Consider the following 18,877-nt stretch of genomic DNA (forward strand, 5'->3'; position numbering starts at 1 on the left):
CTAGGGTTTCAAAAGTGGAATAGAACTTGGGGATTTGAGATGATCTAGGGTTAGAGTTATGGAAATAAGGCGAAAGAGGAGTGAAATAGAGATGAGAGGGAACTTGTGATCAGCCCGCACGTGTGGACAACAAATCGGCTTGATGCACGTGCGTGGATGGTGGCCCGCATGTGTGTGGGGCCCACGAATCTGGAATCAGCCAACTAGGGCCTGGTCGGCCAGGGATGGGCCACCTTCCCTCCAAATTTCAGGTCAAATGGATAATCGGTTTGAACATGGTGCTCCGTTGAAGTTTCAGCCCTCTTGGAGGGCCAGATTTTAGAAATCTGCTGTTGGAGAAAGATTAGCTGCAAACGTGGGTGGACTTGATGAGGGGATGGCTGTAGGAGATGAGGAATATGGAGGGTAGGAGATGAGGGCGATTTGGGATGGGTGTGGTTTCGCACCACGGTAGTTAGCTCTTCAAAGAAGGGAGGGTTTCACACTCAATTAGGTTTCCACAACTCAGAGAATTAGAGAAGCAGGAAAACGCAGAATTTTATTAATCATCTTCAATGAAAAAAAACCCTACAAGGGGTTGCCTATTTATAAGAAAAACCTATACCTCAAAAGCTGCGCCATGTGCGCATAATATTACGTAGAGACGAAGTAATATAAAATAGCAACTAATCAATGCAATCTAAACCGTTCATGGTGTTCCTAATAACGGTAATAAGCAAAACTCATAGTCCCAGGTCACCTAGGGTAGTGGGCCACGATCATGAGATCCAATAATGGGATCTACATGATGATCGGGTCCACTCCAAGGAACCAAAACATAGTCATCTAGCTAGGAGGCCCTCCATGGATGTCGTCATCGATCCAGATCGAAGGTGGGGCCTTCCTTGCGTACGTGCATAAGGGGGGCGTGCGTGTGCACGATATGTCCCTATCAGCTAGTGGTGCACATGGTTCACAGGTCCAAATTGTTAATATGCGGGCCCACCGTTAATGGTTGATGCACTAAGTCCCTTGGACTGTCAGATCCTAATTGTTGAATCTTTGGCTCTTTTTTGTTTTTTTTTGTTTGTTGTTTGTTTGTTTGTTTTGTTTTGTTTTTTTTTTTTTTTTTTGGTTTTAGGTTTGAATGGTCCCTTTTGCTGTATTTTCTTTGTTAAACACCTGTTTGCTGGCGACATATTGAAAGATTGGGATTTTCCATTCAGGTGGGTCTTTGGTGCATGGCCCATCTAAAATAAGTTGCATCATATCAAATCTTTAACAATGAACCGGGGGCTCCTGCTTGTATGGACTGAAAACCTAATCATACTGTAGAAACTCTCTGGATGGGCATTACATAATAGCTCTTTGTTTGGTAGTAGATAGTGCATGGGATACTTTGTGCCTAGGTTTCCTGGTAGAACAAGTTTTTTTTTGATCTTATTGTAGTTGTTTCATGACACATCCATCCATACATGCATACATAATTATGAAAAATATAATTAATTTTTGAAAATAAAAAGATTTTTAATTATTTTCTAAATTTTGAAATCATTCAAAAATAACTTTCCTCCAAAGGTAGCACATTACTTATCAACATCCATCCACACACACACACACACACACACACATATAGGGATGCTCCGCTGCGCACCAGTTCTCACGAACTTTTTGAGAACTCATTTCCCGTGATATAAGTCCAAAATCTGAACCATCCACTTGATGCAGCACCCCATGAAACCCCTAGGGCCAAGTTTTACCCTAATCCAAAACTTTGGTGGGTCATGACAAAAGAGAGGCAAATCAAGGGAGGAAACTATTTCCTTTTTCCATGGCCCACCAGACTTTTGGATCAGGATAGAACTTGGGCACTGGGGGGTTCATAAGGTGCTGCATCAGGTGGACAATGAAGATTTTGGGCTTATATCATCGGAAATGAGTTCTCACAAGAACTCGTGAGACCTGGTGTGCATCTGAGCATTCCTCTCTCTCTCTCTCTCTCTCTCTATATATATATATATATATATATATATTGGAATAATAAAATTAATTTACCAAATAAAACAATTTTTTTATTCCATCTTTGTAATTTTTAAATAATTTTTTTTAAAGGTAATGGAAATCTTATTAAGAACAGCTAATTAGAGGAAGGCACAAAGAATTACAATTTTAAAAAAGAAAAAACTCTACAATCCATTGACTTAAAGCCAGATGCCCAACTGGCTACATCAAACTTGATTCTCCTCACAAGTCACAACCTGTAACACTCCGGTCCCAATGGTAAGATATTGTCCGCTTTGACTGGCACAATGTCCACCTTCACGGCTTTGTTCTCGCAGGTGGAAGCGGTTAGCGAACCACCTGCAAAACGCGTCTTTCCAATTAAGGATTGATATTGGCCGCTTCGGGTTGGCACAATGTCCACCCTCACGGTTTTGTTCCTACACAGCGGAAGCGGTTAGCGAACTACCGGTAGGACGCGTCTTACCCTTAAAGTCGAAGCCCCACATATAGACCAAGATCTTAGGCTCTCCCTTTCCGATGTGGGACTGGACACCCACCTCCTTGACAGCTGGCTCGTCACCAACCCGGCTGGGCAGGGACTCACCCCACCTCGGGAGACAGAGCGCCCTCGCTCTGATACCATTTGTAACACCCCGACCCCTCCGGTAAGATATTGTCCGCTTTGGCTGGCACAATGTCCACCTTCACGGTTTTGTTCTCGCAAGTGGAAGCGGTTAGCGAACCACCCGCAAAACGCGTCTTACCCTTGAAGGCCGAAGCCCCACATATAGACCAAGATCTTAGGCTCTCCCTTTCCGATGTGGGACTGGACACCCACCTCCTTGACAGCTGGCTCGTCACCAACCCGGCTGGGCAGGGACTCACCCCACCTCGGGAGATAGAGCGCCCTGGCTCTAATACCATTTGTAACACCCCGACCCCTCTGGTAAGATATTGTCTGCTTTGGCTGACACAATGTCCACCTTCCATACTAACCAAACTACGGAGGTTGCGAGAGCAACGATTGTTCCTTTTCCTCAAATAGCCCAAAGCGAAGCCATAAGAACTAGCCGCCACACTATCTTGCTTTCTTTCCCCACTCTTCCTTCATGCTAAGCCCACAAGGTCTTCTATGGACTCCAACATCACCCATGATGTAACAAATAAAGCAAGGAAGGTGGCCCACACCTCCTTGGCGAAGTTCCGATGAATGAAAAGGCGGTTAATCTATTCAACATCTTGCATGCACATAGGACATATATTTATATAATTATAAAAAAATTACTTTTTCAGGATGAACTTTTGGTGAATCGATAGATCGGCCATCTCTCATCAACATATCAAAATTCGACTCTTCAATTACCAATTTTAGGGGACAAAATGGAGGAAATTAGGCATTCCCCAATTTTTCTCAATTTCCACTGCCCAAATGTTGAGATTTCCAACTCAAATATATGTCAATGCATGATAATCATATATAGACATGGATTACTAATGAAATCCATGCTAAGATCTGAGGAAAATGTTTACTTTCGAAATTTTCTCACTTTTTGAGTTTCATCCCGCTTCTGCTTTCAAGCGATGATCTCTCTCATCTTTTCTCCCCTAAATTTGATATTTGATCCAAAAAAAGGAAGAGGAGTGGTCTAAATCTACCTTTTTTATTAGAGAACAAAAAATTATTAGAAAAGTACAAAAAATGCGAAAGAATAACCCAACTTACAAGTTGAAAAATGATGAAAGATAGATAGGGTTAGTTGCCTTCACAATAGAAGACCAACCCAAAAAATTATATTTGATTTCTAATGTAGGGGCATTTTCACACCGGGCTCGAGTGGGGTTGCCTGTGGGATGCAGGGGCACACTGGGGGTAGGCGGCCCGTGTGAGGCGGGCCCCACCCGTATGAGGCAGGTGGCTCGTGTGAGGTAGTGCCCATGGGAAGTGGGGCCCACGAGGGGGTTCTGTGAGAATATTGTATATATAGGTTATCATTAATTGTAATATACCATGTATAGAGAAGCTCTAAATAAGCTTCCTCGTATAATCTTGTAGAGTGGTTATTTAAACCCACCTTTGGGTTGAAGCAATACAGAAAAATATCTCCAAATTCCTAAGTTTACATGGTGTCAAAGCTAGGTTTTTGAACCTGCTGCACGACCGACCACTGCTCCTCCATTGATTCCGGAGCTCCCCCATTGATTCTGGCGGTCCTCCATTGATTTCGACGCTCATCCATTGATTTGGTCATGTGGCTACTCATCCCAACAAGAAAGCAAATCTGAAATCCTCTGGACTAAGTACTCTGTTTTGTTGATACTGCAAACACTGTTTTAAATATCGACGATAATGGCCGATATATCCCACGATATATCTTGTATCCCACCAGTGCGATACGAAACACATAAGTAGTGCGATATATCCCACATGTTCGATCTAGTGAGCATTTGCGAATTTCGATGCTCTTATTTTCTGTAAATCATGTTAAATTAGTGTCAAATTGTTACAAATTCATGATTTTAAAACATGAAAAATCATGGATTGGGAGCTTCGACTTCGAGATTTGAAGGAGATGGGCCAAGTTACGAAAAATTGAAAAAAATTCAAAATTTCCCAATTTCTCGCAAATCGTTTGTTATCTGTGTTCAAACATCACATCAAACATGTCTATAACCTAATCTAGTGATTCTTCTTTTGCTTTCGAATGTATTGCTTGTGTTTCCACACGTCTTCTTACATTTATAAATTATATGAATAGACATTGAATATACCTGCATCAATTTAGTTAGACAATGCATAGATTAGGACCCCATACAAAGAAATCATATTATGTGTACTTGTTTTTTGTAATGTTTTGATTTATAAGTGTATTGATGTCTTTTTTAACAATCACTGAAGTTTTATCGAAAAATTCAACCAATTTCCCAATGTTTCCCCATGTTTACACGATACAACCGATATATCCCATGCGATAACCAATACCTATCCGTATCCCAAGAATGTGATATGTAACGTCATACTGATATTTTGAACACTGACTGCAAACAAGAAGGGCATGATATAGCCAATTGCCCGACTCGCCCTCCTTTACCACCTCACTACCAGTGATGTGGATGTGCATTTCTGGCTTACTCTGCTGAGAAGCCTGACTCATCATCTATGGTCCCATCAGTGCAGCCTAATCTACTTTCTCCCGAACAAATTCAGCAAATCCTTCAAGCGATGGGTTCTTCAGGTTCGATAGGTAATATTAATCCTATAAATCTTTGGTATATTGACTCGGGGGCATCTAATCATATGACTGGGGATCTTTCTTGTCTAACTGATTGTGTTTCCTATAGAGGAGTGGGTTCCATCTACACTGCGGATGGGAACCATTTACCTATCTCTCATATCGGGTCCTGGAAAGTCTCACCTTCATCATCTCGCAATTTCTTCATTCGCAAAGTGTTTAATGTTCCTAAATTATCTGCCAACTTGATTTCGGTTGCTCAACTAGTGAAAAATAACTGTTTGGTTTTGTTTTCTCGGTTTGGTTGTTTCATACAGGATCTGGAAACAGGGAAGCTAATTGGGAAGGGCCATAAGAGAGGAAGGTTATTTACTTAGGAGTTCGATCCCAGAGTTGTCTCATCGCGTTGTTTTTTTCTTCCATGTTCTTATGATATTTCTTTTGCTAATAAATGTTGAAAACTTTGGCATAGTCGTTTAGGGCATGTGTAAATGTACTGCATTACCCTTTTCATTGAGTAACTCTCGTACTCAGAATTTGTTTGATCTCGTTCATATTGATGTTTGGGGTGCATCTCCCATCATGGTTCCTAGTGGTTCGTTGTATTACATCATCTTTGTGGGTGACTTTTCAAGGCACACTTGGATTTATTTCATGAATCACAAGTCTGAAGCATTCTCTTATTATAGACAATTTTCATCATATGTGGAGACCCAATTTGCAAAGAAAATTAAAGTTCTAAGGTCTGACTCTGGGTGAGAATATATGTCTTCCAAGTTTGAGAGTTTTTTAAGTTCAAATGGTACTATACATCAACGAACATGTCCTCACACACCGGAGCAGAATGGAGTGGCAGAACGAAAGAATCGACACATTACTAAGGTAGCAACCACCATAATGAAGTATGCACGTGTTCCAAAATTTCTTTGGGCTGAAGCAAAATCAACAGTTGTGTATCTAATCAATCGATTACCTTTCAGTGTTTTGGCCAACTGGAAAACTCACACATTCTTCCTTCATGATAAAGATCCAGATTATAGTCAGTTAAGAGTGTTTGGATGCATTGCTTTTGTTCATCTTCCAGAACGAGAACGGGATAAACTCAGTCCCAAGGTAGCTAAATGTGTATTTCTTGGATATGGGGAGCATCAGAAAGGGTATCGTTGTTATGATCCACGTACTCATCATGTTCGTGTGTCTAAACATGTCACATTCTTTGAAAATTTGCTATATTATAAAGTTGTCCATGCATCTTCATCAGTTACCGTTGTTCCGTCTTCCATTTCTCACGTCCCATTTTGAAGAAAGTCTTTCTATGTTTCCTTCTCCCTCTCATCCTTTGCAGGTCTACCAACGCCATGTGAAGCCTATCTCTCTTGGGTCCTATCCCTTAGCTACTCCTACTTCCGATCAGGTGTGCTCTTCTCCTATAGTGCAGGTAATTGTCCCACCTTCCACTGAGATCCAATTACGTCGTTCCAGTCGTCCGTCTGTTCCTCCTTGTCGATTAAATCTTTTTGCCTCTCATCATGCCTTGTTTTCTAGATTAGATTCTTTGGTTGTCCCTACTTCTTAGTCTCACGCATATACACAACTATGTTGGGTAAAGGCCATGGATGATGAGATTCAAGCACTCGAGGAGAACGCTACTTGGACGCTAGTTCCATTACCTGAGGGGAAGCAAGTGATAGACAGCAAATGGGTATATACTATGAAATTAAAATCTGATGGGAGCTTAGATTGATACAAAGCTTGGCTAGTGGCCCAGGGCTATAAACAAGAGTATGGAGTTGATTATGATGAGACATTCGCTCCAATGGAAAAAATGAAAACTGTCCGTTCTTTGATTGCTATAAGTTCTTCTACAGGTTGACAACTGAGTCAACTTGATGTCAAGAATGCTTTCCTCCATGGGAATCTCAAAGAAGACTTTTACTTGAAGCAAACTCCAGGTTATAAGTCCAAGGATTCACGCTTAGTTTGCAAGCTATCTAAAGCTTTATATGGACTCAAACAAGCACCAAGAGCATGATTTGAAGAATTCCATGGGGTGTCAACCACGACGGGCTATTCTCAAAGCTAATATGACTCATCACAGTTTATTCTCAAGTCTGATTCAAGTCTTGTTGCTTTATTGGTCTATGTTGATGATATTCTCATCACAGGAAGTGATGCTCAAGGAATTGCCGATCTCAAATCATTACTTCACTCCTCATTTCACATGAAAGATGATGGAGACATTCTCTCAGATGTTATATCCTATAAGCAGCTGGTGGGGAGATTAGTCTATCTTACTATGTCTCGTCCTGATATCTCATATGCAGTTCATGTTGTTAGCCAGTTTGGCGAGGTACCTTGCACATTGCATATGATGGCAGTTCATCGCATTATTAGATACCTTCGAAGTACCCTCAATTAGGCGCTTTTCTTTCCATCATCGCATGATCTACAATTATCTGCTTACTCTGATGCATACTGGGCAGGTTGTTCCATTTCACGATGGTCCACTACTGGCTATTGTGTTTTCTTGGGACAATCATTGGTTAGCTGGAAGTGTTAGAAGCAAACCACGGTATCTGGATCCAGCATAGAAGCCAAATACCATGCAATGACAGAGACATGTAGTGAATTACTTGGTTACGGGGATTGTTGACAGATCTTGGGATTCATTTGTCTTTGCCGACTCCATTATATGCTGACAACCTTAGTGCTATTCAGTTGGCTTCCAATTCAGTATTTTACGAGCGCACTAAAGACATTGAAGTTGACTGCCACTTTGTGAGAGAAAAATACATAGCTAGAATCATTTCTCTTCCTCATGTGACATCAGAGTTACAACTTGCTGATTTATTTACCATAACTATGACCCCATCCCGTCATAGGTTTCTTCGTGGCAAACTGATGTTGGTTCATTATCCTACATCAGTTTGAGGGGGGGGGGGGGGGGGGGGATTATTGTATATATGGGTTATCATTAGTTGTAATATACCATGTATAGAGAAGCTCTAAATAAGTTTCCTTGTATAGTCTTGTAGAGTGGTTATTTAAACCCACCTTTGGGTTGAAGCAATACAGAAAAATATCTCCAAATTCCTAAGTTTGCAGGTTCGACTGAGGTCCTAACCCATGCAATGTAGGGCCTGGTCTATGAGATAAAGGGATTAATTCGACATGCTCTATCAGTTTGAGCTTTTAGAGCAAGTGGTTAATTGTCCTGCATCAAAGTGGTATTAGAGCGGGAGGTCTCGTGTTCGAGACTCCTCACCGAGGGTGATTAATGCATGTGAATTTTCACACCGGGCTCGAGTGGTATTGCCTGTGGGATGCAAGGGCACACCCGTGTGAAGCAGTACCCATGTGAAGTGGGGCTCGTGAGGGGGGTTTGGCCGAGGTCCTAACCCATGCGATGTGGGGCCTCGGCTATGAGATAAAGGGATTAATTTCCCATGCTCTATCAGTTCAAGCTTTTAGAGCAAGTGGATAATTGTCCTGCATCAATTTCCTAACAACCTCCTCACTCGAAGATTTCCTATTCCAAAAACTTCCCTTGTTACACTCCCTAAATGGACCACAACATTGCTAGGAATAGAAGATACCACAACTTTTCCTTGATTACCCACCCCACCTCTATGCCAAGCTTAAAACATGTCTGCAATCAAAATCGGCATAACCCAATCAGTCTGAAGAGTAGAAAGAAAGAAGTCCTGTACCCTTCGAACAAAAGAACAATGATTGAAAAAGTGATCAATTGATTCCGCATTTTCCATACACATCAAACAAATATTTGGAAGAATGAGAGCCCTTCTTTGTAAATTATTGATGGTTAAGATTCTCTTTCTTCCCACAAGCCATGTAGATGCTGTCACTCTAGTAGGAGCACCGTATGACCAAATTTGATGCGGGAAATGAAGATTGTGGGGCTCCCCACAAATTAACTTATAAAAAGAATGAATAGACAAGATGCATGAACTATGCACTTTCCAAACCATAATATCTTCTTCATGAATCGAGGGGATGACATTAATAAATCCACAAAGTTAGAGAGCTCATAATCAGACATATTCCTACGACATGGTTGAACTGAAAATAAAATGATCAGCAGTGAGACGAGCCTCACTAGGAAAATCATGTTGAAGCACCGTATCATCTTCTAAATCTACTTTGAATCTAAATCAATAAAAAAAAATTACAAAAATTGGGTTTTTCTTTTTTTCAAATTTCTCGTGATTTTCCCACATTTTCGCATGAGACCCATGTATTGGTGATAATATCAAAGATATTGCCGATGCAGGTAAATATATATACTGGCTGGTCAGCAATGCATTGCCAATATTTTGGCGATACAGGCGAAAATATCGCCTATAAAAGTAAATATATTTATTTGAACCTAGTATCTATATTGGGCACCCGACGATACCAATAATATCCACTGATATTTGGAACATTGTTTGGTTAATGACTTCAGGGATGAAACATGCATCTTATGACGTATTACTTTAGAGGTATTTCAAACTAATGGCAATTTTATTTCTCAAAGAAGTATTCTAGGTCTGTTTTTTGAAAGGTTCAAGATCAAAGGCGCTAACCCCTATGAATGGACTCATCGATCTGCTTAGTTTATTATCGTGTGTTGTGGGACTGTTATCCATGGTAGGCGCAGTTGATATTTATTGTTGTTGTTATTGGTATCAGTGTTAGTATTAGTATTAGTATTATTTTGGATGTGAATCGAGATTTGTTGGATTCGTGGATAGTACTTTGGGCAGCATGTCGTTGTCTTGGAACCGGTTCTTTCTTATGCTCTTCAAAGAAGTAAGAACCAGTGGGACTTTGAGTCGAAGCCATGTGACTGACAATAATCCTGGAGGGAGGAGCTGTGCTTTTCCAAGATGGTCCAGTTGCCTTGCATACAACTACAACTTTACCATATACACCAGACAAGAATCTAGTTTTGCATTGGTGTTGGGAGCATACATTGAGATTTGATTTCACTTCATTTAGTAGCTTGTGGTAAACTGAAGTTTTATTTTATTTTTACATGTAATTTTCCTCTTTATGCTCTCATTTACAATTAGGGCTGTCAACAGGTCAGGTTTGGGTTGGGTCCAGGTTAGAGGTGTACATGAGTCGAACTGAGTCGAGCTTGGCTTGGCTTGGTCCTTGAGCCTGACTGGCCAGCTCGGCTCGGTTTGGTCAGCAGCTCGGGCCAGTTCAAGCCGAGTTCAAGCCAAGATCGAGCCAGGTTCGCCTGTGCAGCATTTTCACAAACACAGAGACTGCACTTCCAAATTCTCACTGTATGTAAAACATCGGCAATGGTTTTACAGGTATTTCATCAAACACCTTGTAGGCAACATTAAAGTCAAGAAAAAAGAGTATTTGTTTGATGAAACATACCTTCATTGCTTCTAGCCGACACTCTGTTGAGTCATTTCATCAAACACTTGGTGAGCAACATCAATATCAAAGTAACCAAGTCACCGAACTGGTTTGATCCGAGTTCGATTCGTGTTGGGTTCGATCCGAGTCGAGTCGAGCTCGGGCAAGCTCGAACTTGGTTCGAAATTTTTCGAGCTCAAAAAATCAGCTCGAACTCAGCTTCGAACTGAGTCGAATTGAGCTTTTTCGAGTCGAGTCAAGCAAGCTAACCGAGCTAACTCGGTTCGTGTACAGCCCTAGTCCAGGCATATCCAGGTCTTGTTGGGTCAGGTTCCATTGTGTCCGGGTACTAGATTTGATGTCCTGGATCCAGATCCCATCGAAATTGGGTTCCCATTGGGTTGGCAACCCTCTTTTGGGGTTGTGATTTCTGACCAGCTTGTATACCATCAATTGGACCATCTGGATTTCTGAAACATGGGCCATCTTGGACACATCAATTGGACCGTCCGGTTTTCTGAAACATGGGCCATCTTGGACAGTCTCGATTTTAACTTCACCATGCTTGTACCTAGGACATTGCTCTTCCATATTTAATTCTTCCTGCCGTTTCATCTTCCACTGTGTGGACCTGTGGTTTTAGGAATAACTATGAGTTGTTTGGTACTGTGGCAGAGAATTATTCTTCATACATAGGCTTTCAGAAATTATACACGTGGACCCACTATACATGTTTGTGTTACAAAAACAGCTCTAAAATACACATTATCCCTTATGATTGGAGGACATGTGATTGAAGTTTCAGAAAATTACCCAAACATCTGAATTTAACAAAGATATGCCCATTAATCAGATGAAACACTTTATAATCAATATGACTCTGATAAAATGCCCCTTCTTGTTTATATCCAATTATTTAGACAGTTTTGATTAGCAACATGTGACGGAGACGTGTATTGCAGCTAATTGCATGTGTATGATAGATTTATACTCTGCTTGATTTTTTATTTTTTATTTGGTATCATTTCTTAAAAATCTATCTGGCAGTCCATCTCCTAATACAAGTTAAGAAGAGAATTTCGGCGTTAAATGTAGATTCTGGTTCCTCTACAAGTCATTTAAGCTTATGGTCTCTCCACTGTGGAAGTTAGACATCATAAAATTCAGGCCGATCCAACCATCAAGTGGGCCACGCTGTGAATTTAGAGGTTTTGGGTGGTTGTCAATTGTTTTCAATGGTGTGGTCCCCTTAATGATTGGATAGGCCTGAATTTTGGATTATCCCATTGTCATGGTGGGGCTCAATTAATGCACAGGTTGAATGGAGTATACACAACATGGTGGGCCCCACACAGGTATAAGCATGCAGATGAATCAATTATGGATCTTATTACATGGGGACTTATAGAAGCCATTTAAATGTCATCTTAAACCTATTCCTAGAGCTTCATGTCTCTATCTTTCGGTATTAAATGTCATCCTAATATTATTAGAGCCATATGGATATCATATATTATGAATTGGGTACCTGTCTATTACCTAATCTGGTTCGACCCAGTTTCTAAACGAGTACAAGACCATGTAAACAGAACCGAACTGATTTATAAAATGGGCCCAAAATCATATATAGACCCATCCTAACCAAATCGGGTTTCTCAGGTACCTGCGGATCTGGGTACCCATTGGCTGCTCTATATACAATGAGATGTTATTTAGAAATGAGAGGCATGAAACGAAATAGCTTGTTGTTGCAGGGCCGGCTTTTCCTCTCTGCAAGAATAATTGGTTTCTATGCTAATTTATTTTGGCATAAAACCAAATTCTTTTTTCTGTGGGAGGACATTGAAGATATTCAAGTGATTCCTCCATCCCTTGCGTCAGTGGGTAGTCCATCACTCATCATTATTCTTCGCGAGGGCCGTGGATTTGATGCTAGGCATGGTGCCAAGACTCAAGATGAACAAGGCAGGCTGAGATTTCACTTTCAGTCATTTGGGTCATTCAGTGTAGCCAGCAGGTGCTATACTAAAACTCAAAATACCCTTGTGCCCACTCCCTTTCATGTATACAAATATGGCATCTGTTCTTTCTATTTTCATTTTTGTTCAAATTTCACTCATTGACTTGTTACACAGGACGATCATGGCCTTATGGCGAACAAGAACCCTGACCCCTGACCAGAAGGCGCCAATAACTGATGATCAACAGGATCAGGATGAACAGATTGAAGATACTGGATCCTTTCCGGGCATTGAAGATTCAAAAATGTCCAAGGTTTACTCTGCTCAACTTCCTGTTAGTGTGAGTATTTGGCACATCCTCAGCCTATCCAATCCCCATCTTTTGGGTTTGCAAGAGTAGCATAGTCTCAATCTTTTAATGATCCTTTATAAGACACCTCAGTCAAAACGTAGTTGCTACTTTCACCTGTGGCTGAGTTTTTCCTCACGAAAGAAACTTAAAAGACAAGGTGTGGTCTTACCAAGGAATTATGTCATATGATCGATCCTTTGAGCTGAGGATATGAACAATGGTAAGACCCTTGAGTTTCCAAAAATGGGGCCGGCCCATATCTCTCAGTAATCAAGGCTGATCATCTTTCTAGGCCCGCCTGGAAGTGGAGGGGAAAGTTTGGAAGATTTGTAGTAGAAACATCCTTGGCTTGAGGATCAAGTGAAGAATTCATCTTGGTCTTATTTATTACCTTGATGCTGAAAGCTTTTCTTGTCTGGGCTGCAGATGAACTCATTGATGGAAATTTTTGATGGAGGTCCCTTTGACCGGAAAATAATGGGAAAAGTTGGTTGTCTTAACTATAATGTAACACCATGGGAAGCTGTAAGTCCTGATGTATATGAACGGCACATCTCTTACAAGTTCTACCGTTACATCTCAATTTTTGGAGGAGATGTAACAAGCACGCAGAAAAAGGCTCCTCTAACAGATGGCAATGGGTGGATTGTAGATGAGGTCATGACTCTCCATGATGTCCCTTTTGGCGACCATTTTCGTGTATGCTTTACCCCAGAAAGTTGTCATTTTCTATTTGAACTTGCATACATTTTCAATCAACCATGAAGATTTCAGCTTTTCAAATTCATATGCAGGTCCATTTGAGGTATCAGATTGAGGCCGCCCATGATTCTGTCCCTCAAGTATGCCAGTGCCAAGTTTATGTAGGAATTGTATGGCTGAAAAGCACTAAGTTCCAGAAAAGGATCACTAGGAACATATCCGACAAGTTCACACATCATTTGAAGGAAATATTCGAACTGTCAGAAAGGGAAATTCTTTTGGCGAACCCAAGAGGTAATGCCATTTGAAGAATGCATGGATATGGGTTTCAATGCTTAGTGATTATAAGTTTATAACTGTGTTTGATGGATAAAAAGGAGCTTTGTAGCGTTTTCCCACAGCATCAGTTGAGACCTTTCTTTCTCCACTGGTTATCTCAAATCCAACTAATTCTGTTTCTCAGTGCTCTGCAGGAAGGTGATGATGGAAATTATTATGTATTGACTAAAATAGCTGCTGTTTTCTTCTTGTAATTTTGTGCAGGTCCCTCCTGTGATCAAGGATGATTCAGACGTGCAGATGTGTAGATAAAATGATGTTATCATTGCCAAACAAAGAATGGGGGTGAGTGATTTTCAATCCCTTGATACAGAACAGCGAAAATGGTGAGTTAAGTTATTAATGACTCAATCCAAAGCCGATGGCTCTTGGAAATTAACAATTACAAGTGTTTTCGTAACTTTGTATATGGAACCTATTAGATGATATTGGAACTAAAACAGCTTCTTCCTCGGCAATTGAACGACGTGATAAATCAAAATCATCATTATCCTACAATACATGCTGCATCTTACCAGATGTTCTTTTCATTGTTCAAACTTTTATGCAGATGACAGTGCTATGTTTATAAGTTCACTTCTCTCAGCATTTTTTCCTTTTCATAGAGACAAAAAAAAGAAGCAATATATAGTAGAAGAATTTGGCTTTTAGTGAATCATAACATTCAGTTATTGCTATATCAAAATGGACTGTGGCAAACATGCAAGAAGAGAAACTTGCAATCTTCTGAACAGCAAAGTTATTGTTGTGTGTGCTTACATAGAAGATCACATGGTAGCAAAACCTGAATCAATTGACAAATTGTTTTCTGATGAGCAGACTGGAGAAGCCTATTAACAGTTGGCTCATAATTCCCATCAATTACACATCGCAACTTTGGGGTGGTTTCACATCAATTAGAGGTAGTCTATAGCAGAGGGAATAATAAAGCCAAGACCCACATCTTCAAAACCTTCAACACATTCAATCATGGAGATATGTAGGCATCATGAAGACGTCTTCTGTAGCCCCTTATGCTAAAACATGCCGTGATTTAGGATTTCACTTGGTATCATAGAAAGGTTGAAGGTCGGATTGCATTGCAGGTGTGATTAGGAAATGGTTAAAATCATTTTTTAATTTAGTTTTTGAGTTGATACAATAACTTGGGATCATGCTTTAGTTTCCAAACTTACATTTGTCTTCACAATGTAGTAGCCGAGCATTTTTGCCTATCATGGGCTTTTGTTTTTGGTTCATGCGCGTGTGTGTGAGTAGATCTATGCTTTCCTTAATATTGAAATATGCTTTTATGATGTTAGCATGCTAGGCTCTGCTCCACCATGCTCAGTATCACGCCTCCTATTGTTTTTCTTCACTACTACTATTATTGTTGTTGTTGTTGTGGCCCACGTTTTCCTGTAAAGATGCCAAGAACGATAGGATTTTCAGAGAATTTCCTTTTGGGCTGGATGTTGTACGAGGTAAATGAAAACAGATGGGAATGGTTCGTTTTTTTATATGTTTTGCATGGTTCTGAAGAGGGTCCTGTCAATGCACGTACGGTTGTGATCCATCTCTTGAAACTGATACACTCGAGAGATGTTTTGTTCAGAGGAGCACGTCTTTTTCATGGTATCTCGCACATCCTTCACAGTGTTCAAGAATGCCAAGTTAGAACTAACTACAGGTTCTATATTATTCTACAAGCAAGATCGAATCTGGACATCATCACGCATCCACTGTTGATACTTTGCATAAGATTCCTCTGGCTTGGGTTCTATGAGTAATTGATCATTCTCTTGGACTAAAAGAATTACCTCAACAAACAGCCCAGCGTAAGTAATTTTTACATTTAGTTTCACGGATGTTATTGAAGCATTGAGCGAAGAACTAGGAATTCCTTCTAGTGATGGCGGATCAATTTCCATCCTAGGATCAATTACCATGCCTTTTGGGTTCACAACAACCTTGAAAACAATTTTCTCCAACTTATACCGAGAAATGTTGATCTCTGATCAGGTTTACTCACAATCAGTATTCGAAATATCAGTATCGCGTTACATATCGCATTCTTGGGATATGGATACGTATCGGTTATCGCATGGGATATATTAGTTGTATCGTGTAATGTATCGCTGTTGTTGGAAACATTGGGAAATTGGTTGGATTTTTCGATGAAACTTCAATGATTGTTAAAAAAGACATCAATACACACTTACAAATCAAAACATTACAAAAAACAAGTACACTTAATAGGTTTTCTGGGTCCTAATCTATGCGTTGTCTAATTGAATTGATGCAAGTATAATCAATGTCTATTCATGTAATTTATAAATGTATGAAGACATGTGGAAACGCAAACAATACATTCAAAAGCAAAAGAGGAAACACTAGATTAGGTTACAAACATTTTTTTATGTGATGTTTGAACATAAAGAATGCAAACGATTTATGAGAAATTGGGAAGTTTTGATTTTATTTTATTTTTTCCAATTTTTTGCAACTTGGCTCATCTCCAAATCTTGAAATCGAAGCTCCCAATCCATGATTTTTCATGCAGAACATGAAAAATCATGAATTTGTAACAATTTGACACTAATTTAACATGAATTACAGAAAATAAGAGCGTCGAAATTCGAAAATGCTCACTAGATCGAACATGTGGGATATATCGCACTACTTGTGCGTTTCGTATCGCATTGGTGGGATACAAGATATATCGTTGGATATATCGGTCGATATCGTTGATATTTAAAACAGTGCTCACAACTACACTCCATGACAATAACAAATATGATTTTCTAGCCCTGCGAATGTAGAGATCTGTAGTGGTGGGTTGTCCAAGGCTTTACCCCTAGACAACTACTGTGTACAAACACCTTTGAAACAAAAGGGAGATGATATGGTGGAGCGTCTCCCAAGGACATGTGGCAAGATGATTCAACAATCAATTCCATCCATCTGTTGTCCTATCATGGATGCCTTATGTTTGAAAAGTCTTAACGTATTAGATGTAACAATCTCACAATGAAAAAGAGAAAAATAGGGTACTATGCAAGAAATAACATTGTTATTTCTGCTGAGTAGAAAAAGAGTAGCTAAACGCCTTATGCATGCTTCTCATACCCAACCCATTTACAAAAAGTAAAGAAACTAATTAGGGAACTTGGCAATAACATAATTGCAATTTTTTAAGCATAAAAGGAGATAAATCTTTGATAAAAGAGTTTCTTTACATGCCTCTCTCCTTGTCACTGACCTTTTCTTCGAGGTCGGAAAGTTGCGAAGTGGTCTTCAATGGTGGAGGCCTTCTCTCATTTTGCATCTTCTGCAGTTGAAGTAGCCCATTTAATAAGCCTATAAGTTATAGCTAGGTCATGCCTTTTAAGCATTTGGGGACTGAAAGTAGCGTTAGATTGCATTGTGATGTTGCCATCTGTTCACTACCCCAAGTGTAGGGTCGTGATGTAGTAATAATCTCAGTAAGATCGAGGTCAAATCCACAGGGACTGAAACTTGAACGTTTATGAAATTAACTAGAAGTAGAACTAGAAGAAGATGTGAAACTAATTCTGAAGTATTTGAGAGAGTAATTGTGAATAGAGTAATTAAAACTAAGAATTTAAAGGTGAGAACTAGGGTGCCAAGGATCCACTTGTAGTGATCAGGGAGCCGTCTTACTTGATTCAAGTAACACAATTGGAATTGGAGTCCTATCCTATCCAATTGGAAGATATATCAATAAAACCAAATCTGAACTTTCATTGATCTAATTCTCAAAGGAGGAGAATTGTGATACTTGGAAGGGATTTCATCACAAACCATGCCCATGGGACGATGGCCGACAATAAGATTTACCAATCCCATAATCTTAAAGTAAGGAAAAGAAGATACTCAAAGCTATTGCAGATCTACTGTAATTTAAGTCACAATAAATCATTAAAAACTGGAAGTCTTCCTTTAAAATCAAATTAGAATAAAAGAAGGTTCAACATAAACATGAATTAAAGCAAGAGAAGCATCCCATTATGCTACAAGCTTCACCTCTTAGCTTTAGCTAAGAGGTTTGGCCAACCATAGACATGATTGGACCAAAGTCTCTTAAGAAAAACATGAAAACAACTAAGGAAGAAGAAGAAAAACTCTTAGTGACGGCTTCTCCACCCTTTTGCTCCACTCCTTAAAACTCTAGAAGATGCATAAGAACATCCTAGGGAGTCCTATTTATAGTTGTGGAACTCCAACTTTCACACCTAGTTAGAAAACTCTAGAAACCGCCTCAAATTTATGTAGTTTGCTAAAATAGACTTCACTGTGCGCAATTTCACAAAAATGACCCAGAGTTTTAGAATATGCTTTTTTATGACGATTTCAAGATTCCTTTTCTTCACTTCAAATCTTTGATTCTCTTTATTCCTCACTTGGTTTTCTTGGATATTTGGCATGTGAATTCTTCAATCTTAGTCTCCTAAGATCCATCCCTTGCCTTAGTGATTCTTGAGTATCAAATCCATGCTTTTAGCACCCTTTTCAATCCAAGCTCTTAAATTTACCTTGCAACACAAACATGAGTAAAATAGAACATTAAGCATTATCATGTTCATAAAACTAAGATATAAATGGGGGATAATATGCAATATTTGACCCTCAACACCATCATCAAAAAAATAAAATTTTTGGAAACAATCGTGACCATGTTGCCAATTTTCTTCTTTAGGTAAGATACATGAAAGAAGATGAATTTTTGTGAGAAGTGGAAGTTGTAGGTGATAAGTCACTCAAAAATGTGATATGGTCCATGATAATAACGAGATAGCTTCATTGAACTGTGTTGCTAACCTGCTCATAAGTTCGTAATTTTAAATACACCATATTGTTGCTCTGTCTGACATTTGTTAGCTTCTTGTTTGATGCAAGCTTGTGCAATATTATAGTACTCTTAGAGAAGT

The 18,877-nt window shown here is 39.7% G+C and overlaps 1 protein-coding gene across 3 annotated transcripts in view; it reads left to right on the forward strand.

Annotated features, from left to right (window-relative positions):
* Window positions 1-14,446, forward strand: part of LOC131246417 (C2 and GRAM domain-containing protein At5g50170-like) — a 40,262-nt gene extending 25,816 nt beyond the window's left edge. Inside the window, exons 6-9 of one of the 3 annotated variants that reach the window (XM_058246522.1) lie at window positions 12,347-12,609; window positions 12,728-12,893; window positions 13,332-13,604; window positions 13,700-14,446. In XM_058246522.1, the coding sequence (XP_058102505.1) occupies window positions 12,347-12,609; window positions 12,728-12,893; window positions 13,332-13,604; window positions 13,700-13,915 (918 nt within the window). In that variant the 3' untranslated portion in view covers window positions 13,916-14,446. The remainder of the gene's footprint in view (window positions 1-12,346; window positions 12,610-12,727; window positions 12,894-13,331; window positions 13,605-13,699) is intronic. The other 2 variants (XM_058246523.1, XM_058246524.1) reach the window with 2 other exon arrangements.
* Window positions 14,447-18,877: the final 4,431 nt, after the last annotated feature.

This window comes from Magnolia sinica, chromosome 5 (genome assembly GCF_029962835.1).
Source record: "Magnolia sinica isolate HGM2019 chromosome 5, MsV1, whole genome shotgun sequence".
NCBI classification, from domain to species: domain Eukaryota; kingdom Viridiplantae; phylum Streptophyta; class Magnoliopsida; order Magnoliales; family Magnoliaceae; genus Magnolia; species Magnolia sinica.